At 39.9% G+C, this 14,198-nt stretch overlaps 2 protein-coding genes across 2 annotated transcripts; one reads left to right on the top strand and one right to left on the bottom strand.

Annotated features, from left to right (window-relative positions):
- The first annotated feature begins 7,277 nt into the window (after positions 1 to 7,277).
- Positions 7,278 to 7,784, top strand: LOC138893631 (uncharacterized). Its single transcript, XM_070178275.1, has one exon. The coding sequence runs from the start codon at positions 7,278 to 7,280 to the stop codon at positions 7,782 to 7,784; it is 507 nt and encodes a 168-aa protein (XP_070034376.1).
- Positions 7,785 to 8,901: 1,117 nt separating this feature from the next.
- Positions 8,902 to 13,473, bottom strand: LOC104120455 (G-type lectin S-receptor-like serine/threonine-protein kinase At4g27290). The gene is made up of 6 exons (XM_009632210.2): positions 12,141 to 13,473; positions 11,146 to 11,324; positions 10,592 to 10,802; positions 10,266 to 10,503; positions 10,029 to 10,179; positions 8,902 to 9,486 (listed from the first exon to the last, which is right to left on the bottom strand). Exons 1-6 carry the CDS (start codon positions 13,471 to 13,473, stop codon positions 9,193 to 9,195), a joined length of 2,406 nt encoding a protein of 801 aa, XP_009630505.1. The 3' UTR covers positions 8,902 to 9,192.
- Positions 13,474 to 14,198: the final 725 nt, after the last annotated feature.

The raw sequence follows: 14,198 nt of genomic DNA, 5'->3' as shown, positions 1-14,198 counted from the left end.
CCTTGAGGAGATTCATGCTTGGGGGTTCGATATATCGGCCTAAATTGAAGAGGCAAAGAGGCCGAGGCCAATGAGATATACGAGACCCAGGGTTCAGGCAGTGAATTGGGTTGTGGTGAAGACTAGGCAAAAATGCCTTAGTTTATTTTTTGTTTTCTTTTGTACATTTTTTATTTATTTTGGGACCGATTTACAGTGACTCTATAAATACTTTTGACATATTTAAAAATTATCCCTTAGGCTATATTGTGTCCTTTACTTTTCAGCATCCGCTTACAACTCTTTGTTTGAAATATGTCATAGAATGATATAATTTAGACTGTTTGTTCCCCAAAGCTCGAATGGGGCCTGATTTATGTAACAACTCCGAGTTGCTTTGGCTTTAGAATATTTGATAAAAAATAAAGTCTATAAAATACTTGAATGTTTCAACCGGACACGATGATGTTTTGCCAAAGGTGGCTCTTTTTATAACTAGGTAGTATTTTTTTCATAGGTTTTAATCATGTGTAAGGACCTTACTTTTACGGACTTAGACGTCTCCGAGCCATTTTAAGTTGGCTGTAATCTTTCATATTCGGGCCCTGCCTAATAGGCTCGGTGCCTCCGGGATTCGATAGCCCGAGTTGTCCGATCTTATTATCGAACAACAGTCCCCGACTCGAGGAGGCCCGTGGGCTCTAGGGTTTTGAACCCATTATTTATTCTAAGTAACTTAACGATAATAACATTGGTGCAAATGTGAAATGATGAAATATAGAGGGCAAATTTCTTTTATTACTTTGCATGTAGAGTACATGATCGAAGACATAAAAGCTTTCTGCCATGGCAAGAATGAGCTACACGGGCACGGTTCGTTTGACCCTTACAATTAATTCTGATATTCAAGCCTTGTCTTTTAACATCAAATAAAAAATGCCTTCTAAAGACCCTGAGTTTTGAATACTATCGATCCAGTACAAGTGTTTAGCAATCCCGGCCTCAAGCCAGTCTTCATAACTTTGGTAGCACATTTTACTGTTGCCTCGTTAAAAATCTTGCTGTAAAACCCACTTCAAAAAAATTGGTCCAAGGAAAAAAGAGTGCAACACGTGCTTTCAGACCTAATCGTCATATTTAACCTCGACCGAATACATGCATGGGTTATTTCAAAGCATAACAAACTTCAAAGGAAATTGTGTTCGTACCTTGGCAGTAGTACCACTTTAAGTGTGCCACATTCCAGTTGTTTGGTAGTTGTACACCGTTCCCTGACCTTGATCTTATATGAGCATTTCCCAATTATACCAGTAACTCTATACGGACCTTCCCAGTTCGGGCCTAATTTCCCGTCATTTGGGTTCTTAGTGTGTAGCGCAACTTTCCTTAATACCAAGTCCCCGACTTGGAAGTGTCGAAAGTTAGCCCTTCGGTTATAGTATCTCCTCATTCGCTGCTTTTGGGCCGCTAACCGGACCAGGGCGGCTTCTCGCCTTTCGTCCGATAAGTTTAAGCTTGTAGTCATGGCCTCATCATTTGACGTCTCGGTAGTGTACTAGAATCTTATGATCAGTTTTCCTACTCCGACCAGGATCAAAGCTTCTACGCCATAGACTAAAGAGAACGGGGTCGCACCGGTGCTTGACTTCAAAGTCAATCGGTATGCCTACAAGACCTTGGGTAAAATTTCTTTTCACTTTCCCTTTGAATCAGTCAATCTCTTCTTCAAGTTTTGGAGTATAGTATTATTTGTTGACTCCTCTTGGACATTCCCACTAGGGTGGTAGGGTGTTTACAAGATCTTTTTAATTTTGTGATCTTCGAGAAACTTACTAACCTTGTCGCCGATGAAGTGCTTCCCGTTTTCGCAAGCGATCTCGGCCGATATCCCGAATCGGCATATTATATGGTCTCAGAAGAAGTCGATGACTTCTTTCTCCTGAACCTTCTCGAATGCATGTGCTTCGACCCACTTGGAGAAATAATCGGTCATGAGAAATATGTATTGGGATTTACCAGGTTCGCATGGTAAGGGACCGACGATGTCCATCCCCCATTTCATAAACGGCCATGGCGATAGGATCAGTTGAAGAATTTCCCCCGGTTGATAAATCACCGGGCATAGGTTTGGCATTCGTTATATTTTCGAACGAAGTCTTTCGCATCCTTCTTCATCTCTTTCCAGTAATAACCGGCTCTGATCAATTTCCGAACCAAGGATTCCGCTCATGTATAGTTTACACAAGTACCCTCGTGTATTTCCCTCATTGCGTAGTCGGTCTCCCCCAGACACAAACACCTAGCTAGTGGCCCGAAAATAGATCTTCTGTATAATTTTCCTTCGACCAAGCTTAACTTGGCAGCTTTAGTACGTAGGGCCCTCGATTCCTTTAGATCCAACGGCAATTTACCCTTTTGAAGGTAGTCTATGTATTTGTTTCTCCAGTCCCAAGTCAAACTTGTCGAGTTCACCTCGGCGTGACCTTCTTCTACAATCGAGTTTATCAATTGCACTACTGCTCCGGAGTCAAATTTGTCAGAGTCGACTGACGACCCTAAATTGGCCAACGCATCAGCCTCGTTATTTTGTTCTCGAGGTACGTGTTGTAGAGTCCATTCCTTGAATTAGTGTAATGCCACCTAGAAGTTATCCAAGAATCGCCACATTTGTTCCTCTTTTCATTCAAACGTCCCGTTGACTTGGTTGACGATGAGGAGGGAGTCACATTTGGCCTCGATTACCTTGTCCCCCAGCCTCTTAGCTAGTTCTAGACATGCAATCATAGCCTCATATTCGGTTTCATTTTTAGTCAATGTTATAGTTCTAATAGGCTGCCTTATTACATTACCCGTAGGTGGTTTTAATACGATGCCCATCTCAGACCCCTTTACGTTTGAAACATCGTCCGTGAATAGGGTCCAGATCCCCGAGCTAGTCCCCCAAGGTGAGCAATAATTCCTTCTCAACCTCGAGGATTAAGACCGGCATAAAGTCGGCCAAGAAGTCCGCCAAAATATGAGATTTTATGGCGGTATAGGTTTGCACTCGATATCGTACCCGTTAATCTCTATGGACCATTTGGAAAGCTATCCCGAGAGCTCGAGTTTTTGCATAACATTCCTCAACGGGTAAGAGGTCACGACACATATGGGGTGAAACTGAAAGTACGATTTTAATTTCCTAGAAGCGCTCAATATTGTTAACGCTAATTTTTCTAAGTGTGGATACCTTATTTCGGCATCGCCTAGGGTTCTACTAACATAATAATAGGAATTTGCATACATTCTTCCCAAACTAGGACACCACTTAACGCTACCTCGAAAACTGCCAAGTAGAGGTACAATTGTTTGTTTGCCTTCGGAGGAGGGCTCGATAGGTACATTTTGAGTTCTTCTAAAGCTCGCTGGAACTACGGGGTCCAAGAGAAGTCTTTCTTCTTTATTAGTAATGAGAAAAACCGGTAGCTCTTGTCTGAAGACTTCAAAATAAACCAGCCCAATGCGGTTATCCGCCCTGCCAGTCTTTGTACTGCCTTAACGTTGTCAACTACGGTGATATCTTCTATAGCTTTTATCTTGTCCGGGTTGATATCTATTCCCCGGTTGGATACCATGAACCGGAGGAACTTGCCCGACCTGACCCCGAAAGCACACTTTTGCGGGTTTAGCTTCATGTTGTATTTACTCAATATGTCAAAGGTTTCCTGTAAATGCTTTAAATGGTCCTATGCTCATAGGGACATAACCAACATATCGTCAATATAAACCTCCATTGATTTCCCTTCAAACATCCGGTTAACTAGGCGTTGATACATGGCACCAGCATTTTTTAACCCAAACGACATTACGTTATAACAGTAGGTGCCGAATTTGGTTATGAAAGAAGTCTTTTTTTGGTCGCCCTGGTCTATCTAAATATAGTTGTACCCGGAATAGGCATCGATAAAACTCAGTATCTCGTGTCCGACCGTCGCGTTGATCATTCGATCGATGTTAGGAAAACGGAATGAATCCTTCGGACACAGCTTGTTTAGGTCCTTATAATCTACACACATTCTAAGTTTGTTTCAATTTTTAGGTACGACAACTATGTTAGCCAACAAATCCAGGTACTTAACATCCCGTATGGAACCTATTTTCAAAAGTTTAGATACCTCGTCTTTAATGAATGCGTGTTTGATCTCGGATTGCGGCCTTCTCTTTTGTTTGACCGGTTAGAACTTTGGATCCAGGCTTAATTTGTGAGTTGTCACCTACGGTGGGATCCCTATCATATCTAAGAGGGACCAGGCAAAACAACCGGCATTATCTTTAAGGAAATCAATAAGTTTTATCCTGAGCTGGGAGTTAGCCTCGTGCCTCGGTATACCTATCGATCCGATAGGTGTTCAATCAATATAACCTTCTCCAATTCCTTGATTGTTGATTTAGTGGCATAGGTGTCATCGGGTGCTATAAAAGATCTCGAGACACCATAATCATCCTCTTTGTTTGATGTGCGCTCCTCCTATTTTTCCGGCTCGATCGACCACGGGATCATTGATTGCTATTTGGTTTCCTTTTCTTCGACCAGTCCCTTATTTTTTTATGTCGAAATCGCGGACACCGGGATCACTTCATCGATAGCGAACATCTCCTTTGCGGCCGGATGTTCCTGTAGACTGTTTTGACTCCTCCCCGAGTGGGAAATTTCAACGCCTGATATAAGGTTGAAGGCACCGCCCTCATGCTGTGAACCCATGGCCTTCCGAACAAGGCATTGTATGTCTTTTCCCCTTCGATCGTGTAGAACATTGTTTCCTGGGTGGTCTCGACAGTGTTCACTGGTAGGGTTGTTTCACCATTCGCCGTCTCGCACGCCATGTTGAATCCGTTCAACACTCGGACTGCCGGTATGATTCGGTCCAATAATCCCAGCTGTTCTACGACCCTCCTCGGATGATGTTGGTCGAGCTACCTGGATCAATTAACACACATTTAACTCGAGATTTATTGATAAGTACGGATATTACCAGTGCATCATTATGAGGCTTGATACCCCCTATTTCACGGTAAAGAAACGAGAGGGGAGCATGATCTGACGCAACCTCGAGTAAAGCCGAAGGGTTCCTCAGTTCAGAGCCCTAGGAGGACGAACGGTCCATCCGGGATCGGACACGGCTAAATATTGGGTCCGAGTAGAGTGAAGGTTCGAGACTAAGGGAAAAGAGAAACGATTAAGCATGATAAGCAGGGAGCCGTAATATCCGCCCTCAACCGGATATTACGGCACAAATCCCGCCCGAAATCAACTGCATATCAACAGTTATCTAAAAAGAGGATTTTTACCTTATTTAGACTTGCACTAGGATTAAAACTCTCCTACTATATAAAGGGGAAATGTTTTTGATTTTAAACCACTGTCAGCACGCATATCAAAGCAATAAAAGTCCATTTTCATTCTTTAGCTACTGTTCATTGTGTTCTTCAGTTGCTTAATTATTCGGTTATAACCGAGCCAGTCTCGAGGGCTCGACCGAGGTCAATTTTCAGTGTTCTTCTAAAAGGCCAGTCTGGATTGTTCATCACGTTTAGTTTGATAATTTTACTTCCCTTTATCTTAATTAATTTCTGTTCATAGATCATTTGTGTTAAATTAAATCACGTATCCTTTAACAACTTACAGATTTAATTGTTAATCATTTTAAGGGTAAACAATTTGGTGTCCTGACGAGCGCAAAATACAACACGAAATTAATGCTCGCTAATCAAAGATAGTATAGTAAAATATCATCTCTACAGAAATTAGATTTAAACAATGTTCGAGTAATTTCTGGCTTAATTGCTATTCAGGAGGATCAACACTTGAGTTAAATGATTACGAACTACGATTAACTACTAAAATAAAGCAATTGACAATTGACTGTAAAGAATTAGAGAATCGCAGAGTTGATTTATTATCAATGTAAAAAATAATGGTTTTGATAGGATAGGTGCAAGATATCTATTTGGGATTTAATTCTAGTTTAATTCACTCTAATATTCTAATGATTCTCACGAATTCACTCGATGATTAGTTCAAACGTGTAGTCAAGACTCCATTTTCGATTAAATCTTAACTCTACGTGGTGAACTAATATAAGCACTGTAAAAATATGCAAGCATGCTAAGGGAAACTAAACAAACTCTTTCGATTACTTAAGAGAATCACTGCATTAAACTAAACAAAATAATGCAAAGATAGTCACAAAAATATTCCTATTTCGATTAAATAATCCGGTGAATAAAGTTACAACAATTCAAAGCTCCATACACGAATTCAAGCAAAGAACTAGAGTTAAAATCCACAAATATTTATCAAAATACCATATCCGTCAAACCCTAAGGGAAACTACTCCATAATCATGGAGGAAGTCATCACAAATATAATTGAGTAAGGAAGCATCAATCTAACGTTACAATCCAAACTCCCGTATTGAATTGATCGAAAGATGATGAATCCTATGTCTTGTAGCCTCCAATGCTCTCCTAAAGCTTTCAAGGTCAAAAGTCCCTTCAAAAATGTCTTTTTAGTATATTTATACCATGTAGGAGTGGACGCGGGCTAAACTACCTTTTCCAAACCGAAACAGCAAAATACTCAGGCCAGCACGGTGAAAACAATAACGTGGTACCCAACAATGATGTACCCCTATTAATCCCAGTGGTGTCCCAATCGCAGACCCAATCGATGCTAACTCATAGGTTGCCATCAAATCAACCTGCCTACTGAACCCAAAAACAACATTCGCGGGGCACCCGGTCATCAGCTCGATAAGCACCCAAAGGGGAAGGTGATGGAGTTATCTTGCGATTTATTTTCGAATTGTTGCATGCTTAGCAAGTGGAAATAACACAGTTGTAGACCCTAAGTCATGTCCCTAACAGGATCGAGCCCGAGTGGGTCAGAGAAAATACTCGAAGGGATGAACAAATTACCGTGGAATCGGTTGAGTTCGGGCCCGGGGAAACTTCCGAGGTGATGAGAATGCTCAAAGCACTAACAAAGCAGGTGGATTCTGGTGAGAAAAATATGGAGGCAAACGACAAGAAGGTGGAAAGTTATAATTCCAGGTTCGATCAGATCCTGGGAGCATCTCCAATATTGAAGGGGCCGGATTCCAAAAATTTCATTTAGAAGCCTTTCCCCCCGAGTGCCGCGCCGAAGCCAATCTCGAAGTAATTCCAAATGCCCGACATTCTCAAGTATAATGGGACCACAGATCCAAATGAGTATGTAACCTCCTATACGTGTGCAATCAAGGGGAATGACCTAGAAGATGACGAGATCGAATCCGGTGTTATTGAGGAAATTTAGGGAAACCTTGTCCAAAGGAGCGATGATATGGAATCACAACTTACCTCCGAATTCTATTGATTCATTTGCTATGCTTGCGGATGCTTTCGTAAAAGCCCATGCCAGTGTCATCAAGGTCGAGACGAGAAAATCAGACCTTTTCAAAGTCAAGCAGAGAGATAACGAGATGCTTAGGGAGTTCGTGTCGAGGTACCAGATGGAGCGAATGGACCTGCCCCCAGTCGCAGATGATTGGTTTGTTCAGGCATTCATTCAAGGAATCAACCCCCGAAGTTTCGTTGCTTCTCAACAATTGAAGCAAAACTTGGTGGAGTACCCATCGGTCACTTGGGCCGACGTCTATAATAGGTATCAGTCGAAGATTAGAGTCGAGGACAACCAGCTAGGAGCCCCCTCGGGGTCTGTTTACCGCAACAGAGAGAATGACAAATCCAAGAGGATTGTGGACCAGGAGCCAAGGCCGGTCTGAGATCGGTATCAGCCGTACGGCTCGGACAGAATAGGAAACGGATCCGGTTGCCACCCAACCAGGAACGACAGGAGAAATGATAAAGAACTGAGCAACCGGGTACTGATGAGTAAAAATGATTTTGACAGATCGCGCGAGGGTAGGGAAGCACCGAGATTATCAGAGTACAATTTCAACGTGGATGTTGCAAGTATAGTGTCGACCATTGGTCTTATCAAAGAGACCAAGTGGCATAGACAACTTCAGTCTGATTCCGCACAGAGGGATCACAACTTGGCATGTACGTACCACGGTACTCACGGTCATAGGACAGAAGATTGTCGACAGCTAAGGGAAGAAGTGGCTCGACTATTCAACAGCGGACATCTTCGGGAATTCCTAAGTGAACGGGCCAAAAATTATTTCAAAAACAGGGACACCAACAAACAGATTGAACAAGAGGAGCCCCAACACGTGATCAACACGATCATTGAGATGTCCCCCAAGAGCCAATGATAAAACACACCAAAGTTTCTATCACAAGGTAAAAACGCACCCGGGATCACGTCCCGGAAGGGGCCATCTCGTTCAGCGACGAGAATGCCGAGAGCATCACATTACCCCTGATTTTACCCGTACACAAAGCATTTTTTTGGAAAAAAATTCTCGAAACTTTGCCAAGGTTGATACTGTTTCTCAAAAAAAAAATTACATCGCCAACCAATACAGCTATATATTGTATACTTGGTGGTGTTGGTGTTGATAATTTGTTTTACTTAATGCACAAAATTTTGATCATCAAGTTAAAGCCTAGTGGTGCTCATTCAATTCCCGGACTGGTAGCGATTCGAAATTATATGTGGCACAACCAAGAACAATCGGTTTAAAGTAAGAGTCGCATGAAATATGCAAACCAAAACTTTCATAATACTTCAAATATAAGGGAAGAGAAATTTTTCAATATTGAAGACAATAAATTTTATGAATTCCTATATATATGCACCTTTGGTAACTGAAAGAGACGTACAAGAAAACCTAAGATTGACACTAATGATAGAACTTGATAAAAACTCATCACCAAAGGGGGAAAATGTCAATCAATTAAAAATCAATTAATGTTTGGACTCTCTCTTTTTTTTTTTTTTTTTTTGTTGTTGTTGTTGTTGTTGTTTTGGTTGGGTTTACCCCCACCAGTATCCAGTACTTGCATGCGTCGCGCAAAGCCTATTTAAGGGGGAAGTGTTCCTTAACAAAAAAAATTCTCGTACGCATGGCTCGAATCAGAGATATCTGGTTAAGGATGAAGGGATCTTATTCATCCCATCATGACCCGTATTGGTTAATGTTTGATTTCTCTCGATTTTGTAAAAGGATGTCAGGCAGGCCGCGAATATCTTTGAGAATCAAAACTTGATACGTAGCTCCCATATTATCGGCCTTGTTCAATTGTAATAGTTAGCCCATTCTTGGTAGAGGAAGTTATAGATTCACTAGAAATAGTAGTTCTTGCCACAAAAGCTGGATGATTAGGTCTTGGAAGAATCATGCTTTCACCCCCAAGCATTACTATGACGTTGGACATACTTGGACGTCCACAAGGGTTTTCTTGTACGCATAAGAGACCAATGTTAATGCATTTTATTGCTTCATCTATGTTACATGTTTCAAGCAGCGATTCATCCACCAAATTGATTGCATTATCTTCATTCCACAATCTCCAAGCCTGCGATTTGCATCATTAGTTACCAAAATAATATACTATACTCAGGCGGAGGGAGAGCTAGTTAGGGACCCATTAACTTTTGTTCAAACCCTATATTTTTTTTATATAATCTATTACATATGTATAATATTTAATTGTGAACCCACCAACTAAGAGAGTTATGGGTTTGGTAGCAATTCAGAATCCATAAACTCTAAATTCTAGCTCCGTCTCTGTATATACTCCGTCTGCTTCATGTTATGTGATGCACTTTGGCTTAGGAAAGAAAGAAAGACTAATTTTTGAAACTTGTGGTATAAAATAAGTCATAGAGACTTGTTTGGCTAGAAACTTTTGAAACTTGTATGGCTAGAATCATCTTATTAAGCGTAAAATAGAATTTTAAAGTTCAATTATTTCTAAATACAGAAAGATATTGTTCTTTTTGGAACTATTAAAAAGGAAAGTTTATCACACTAATTTAGATAGATCGAGGGGGTAATGAAAAAATCTTTATTGAAAAAATAAACACCAAAACCTTAAATTGCAATTTTTTCACTCACATATTCGATTAGGTTCCTTGCCTCTTCGCATTGATAAAACCCGGTGTTTCTTCTGCCGCTTAGAATCTCAAGTATAATTACTCCAAAGCTAAAAACATCTGACTTGGTTGAGAATGATCCATTCAACGCATACTCCGGAGACATATAGCCACTGAAATGAGAACGAGTAATCACATAATGTAAGTAGATATGTTTGTATCATATCCTAAAATATAGAAAATAATGTTTTAAACTTACTAGGTTCCGACAATTTTTTTCGTATTTGCTTGTGTAAAATCTCCTTGAACAATCCTTGCTAAGCCAAAGTCTGAAATCTTGGGGTCCATTTCTTCGTCTAGTAAAATATTACTAGTTTTAAGGTCTCTATGAATGATCGTCAGCCTTGAATCATGGTGTAGATAAGACATTCCACGGGCAATTCCAAGTATAATATCAAACCGTTTTTTCCAGTCCAGCAATGAGCGATTTTGTTGATCTTTTATGGAAAAAATTAGTGTCAATTAATCATGATAGCTACTAGTTATGAGGAAATTAAATAAATAAAACTAGCAAGAGAAGCTAACCAAATATGAAGGTGTCCAAGCTCTTATTTAACATGTACTCGTAAAGTACAATCTTTTCATTTCCCTTTACACAATACCCCAAAAGTCTAACTAGATTCCTGTGTTGAACTCTCGCGATTAATAGCACTTCATTCGTAAATTCTTCTATGCCTTGTCGAGATTGAGTTGATAATCTTTTAACTGCAATTTCTCTTCCTCCTAGAAATTTACCCTGATGAACATTTATATATCAATATATAGTGAGCTCAAAAATAATATATAAAGGCAAAGGGCAATCCGGTGCACGAGGCATCCCGCGTTCACGTAGGATTCGGGGAATGGCCGCACCCTAAGGGTATGACGTAGACAGCCTAACCTAATGCAAGCATTAATGACTGCTTCCACAGCTCGAATCCGTGATCATAGATCACACAGGGAGACAACTTTACCGTGGCTCCAAGTATCCCCTTCTTTAATAATAATATATATAGTATAGAAAAATCTAGTTCACACACATACATCATACACACAAGTCAGAGAATATATATTTGAGGAAAGATCAAGATTTGAATGACCTTATAAACGGGACCAAACCCTCCTCTGCCCAGCATGTTTGCCTCTGAGAATTGATCTGTAGCAGCTAGTATGCTTTCGAAACTAAAAATACGAGCATCCATTGTATTATCATCATCTTCATTAGTCAAATCGTTAGGGTTTACTCTACTCTTCAAATGATCCAAAAGATTCCTTTGACCTAAAGAAGGTGATAGAAATTAATGAGTTAGAATATGCTATTTAGATAAAGCCGTAAAACATTGGCTGTGTTTGGTCTTATTCGACTTTACCTTTTCTATTTGCCATCCTTCTTCTATAATAAAAGTAGGTAAAGGCGCAGCATACTAATAGAATTGTCACAAATGCTGTTGTAAGAATAATCGTGACTTTGAGCCTTGCGGTTGATTGCTTCTGCTTCGTTGCTGCTTAATTCGAAATGAAGTAGATATACTTAGAAAATTTGAGAAATGAAATATCAATTGTTAGAATAGAGAATTTCAACGAAACTACAACAATGTGCCGTCTAGTTATGTGGTTTTGAAGGTTAATTTATCACCGAAGAAAGAACCTCTAAATTAAAATGGTTGCACCAATGATAGAGTGCATGGCATATTGAGATAGTATAGTTTTTAGAGTAAATAAGTTTGACTAGTGTAAGGACTAGTAACTAGCAAGACCTACCCGCTTTATTGAGCATTTTCATTCACTAAAGCAACTTGAACAAAATAAAAGTAAAAAAAAAAAAAAAATTCATTGACTACTAAAAGGAGGTCAATTAAATGAGTACTAACTCTTTTCTATTACTTTAAAAGTGATGCAAGAACGTATTCTTTTCTATCTAAGCTTCTTCCTTGTACATTAGCTCCCCCATCGTAGATGGTTCAGCACGACGGTGCCACAAAATGATTGATAACTGCGACGGAGTCGAAATAAATTTTGTTCTTTGTATTCAATAAGTATTGCATGTCCGAATAATTCAAAGAAGGGCGGACTGCCGGGAGGGTCGATTACGTACCTTGGTCACTTGGAAAATCAGAAGCAGCAAGTTTGATAAACAGATTTCTTCCTCTTTGATCATCTTGAGACAGTTGTTGCAGATTTAGGACCTCTTTAGCCCAAGTTAAACATTCACCGCCGTCATAAGTATAAGCAGTACAAGAACAATTTTTGAGACAAGTAGATTCACATTCTGCTCTTGTACCTTTGACTGTTTGATAGTGTTTTGGTAATGTCACATGGGACATCTTCCAAAACCTGTCCTTAAAGGGAGCACTGGAATTACCACAGCTCAAATTTGTTTCCCTAACACAACCTTGAGAAAAAATATCCAAATCCCAATCCGCATCAAATCTGGGAACAAAACCAGGGAAACAACTGCATACCGAACTTGAGCTTGGATTGCAAGTACCAAATGCCCCACAATAAGCATACACATCACAGGGTTGTGTTGGTTGAAGGAAAATCACATTCCATTGACGAGAGCTATCCAACCATGTGAATTGCTTCATTATTCCGGTGACATCAATAACAAATCTTGATGTGACTAAAGGACTAAAGAAAGTATGCGCATAATAAACCTCATTATCATTGTTGATATACGTATAGTTAACTGTTGTGTTGGGAATGTTATATGGCACATTACTAAATCTATCTCCATCCCAAGTACCACTATTCCAGTATTCCTCAGTTCTATTCCACATTGCCCTAATCTGGCCATTTGTTGGATTAATTTCAACAGTGTAAGGCCCTGGATTAGGATCTTCTAAACTCCTCCAAGATGTAATGTATTGCATGGCTTTGGTATGTTTGTTGTAACTAAGCTTCGAACCAGGCATATAAGTATTGCTAGGGTTGTCGAAACTTTGCCAGAGTAGCGGAGATGTTGAATTCGACCCATTTCTCAAAACAAAATTTCCGTCATTACCAAGAACAGCTATGACAGAATCAGGCTTTGTGTAGTACTTGATATTTGTTCCCCATATTGGTTGTCGGAACCCATTCAAGAGCACCAAGTTGCCATTCCTAACTGTGAATTCTGCATTAGCCATTTCAGGAAAAGAAAGTTTATTTTCCCTATTTGCTACCCAAACGATTGTTTGCGGGCTTATGTTTTTGTACCATATGCCAATGTAATAACTGGAGCCGTTGTCTGGTGTGAAGAAGCCCAACTCAAAGTTTTCACCCGAAGAGACAATAGTAACACCGATAATAATGGATTTGTTTGCGCCAATTCTATCTCCAATGGAAAATTCCTCTTTTCCAAAAGAAAGTGAAGAATTGAGGGAAAGGAAAGTGAAGAGCAAGAAAAGCATCAGAAATGAAGTACTAGTAATTATTTGGATCACCATAGTTAGCTGCTGCTGCTGCTGCAGCAGCACAAAACTATATATATGGTTATCAAAGAGAAGGTAGATATATATACTAGGAGATGATCATTTGAGTGTTTTTCTCTCTGTATTTATACGTCATAGGAAGTTTGGAATAGAGGGAATATGTTGCTTCGTACGTTAGCCGCCAGTGAGTTGGGACTTACACAGACACAGAGAATCTGAAATGTCATTTTGTCTGCAGGCCTCATGGAAAAATAGTTGGATAGACAATAGAAAAAGAGCTACTGTCTGTACGGCGTCAGACCACTATATTAGAACTAATCTTTCGCCTTTTACTTAAGAATACTGTGCGCGCTGCACTCAGTAGCATACACCCATTTTTGGAGGGGTTCTCGGGGTAAAGAAAAGTTCGAGCCTTAAAAATACAACAACAAGTATAATTTTACTAGTGTGGTCTGAGAAAGGTAGTTTGTACGCAGACCTTATATCTATCATGGGGTAGAGAGTCTGTTTCCGATAAACCATCGGCTCCATTCCTCCAAGAACTCTTCACTCTGATCTTAGGATAACTCTAAAAATGAAGTGCGCTCACCAATAAAGCAACTCACTCGTGTAATCGAACTTTTTTGTAAGAGCGGTTTAACTCCTTAGTGGGCTGCCTGGTGCCATTAAATTAGATTGGTTAGTGGGTATTGGATACTAGATGATAAAAAATAAAAAGAAAATTTATTGTGGATCAAGAA

This window comes from Nicotiana tomentosiformis, chromosome 6 (genome assembly GCF_000390325.3).
Source record: "Nicotiana tomentosiformis chromosome 6, ASM39032v3, whole genome shotgun sequence".
In the NCBI taxonomy this organism is placed as follows: domain Eukaryota; kingdom Viridiplantae; phylum Streptophyta; class Magnoliopsida; order Solanales; family Solanaceae; genus Nicotiana; species Nicotiana tomentosiformis.
The sequence above is the reverse complement of the archived record's forward strand: the minus strand, read 5'-3'. Positions and strand labels throughout refer to the sequence as shown.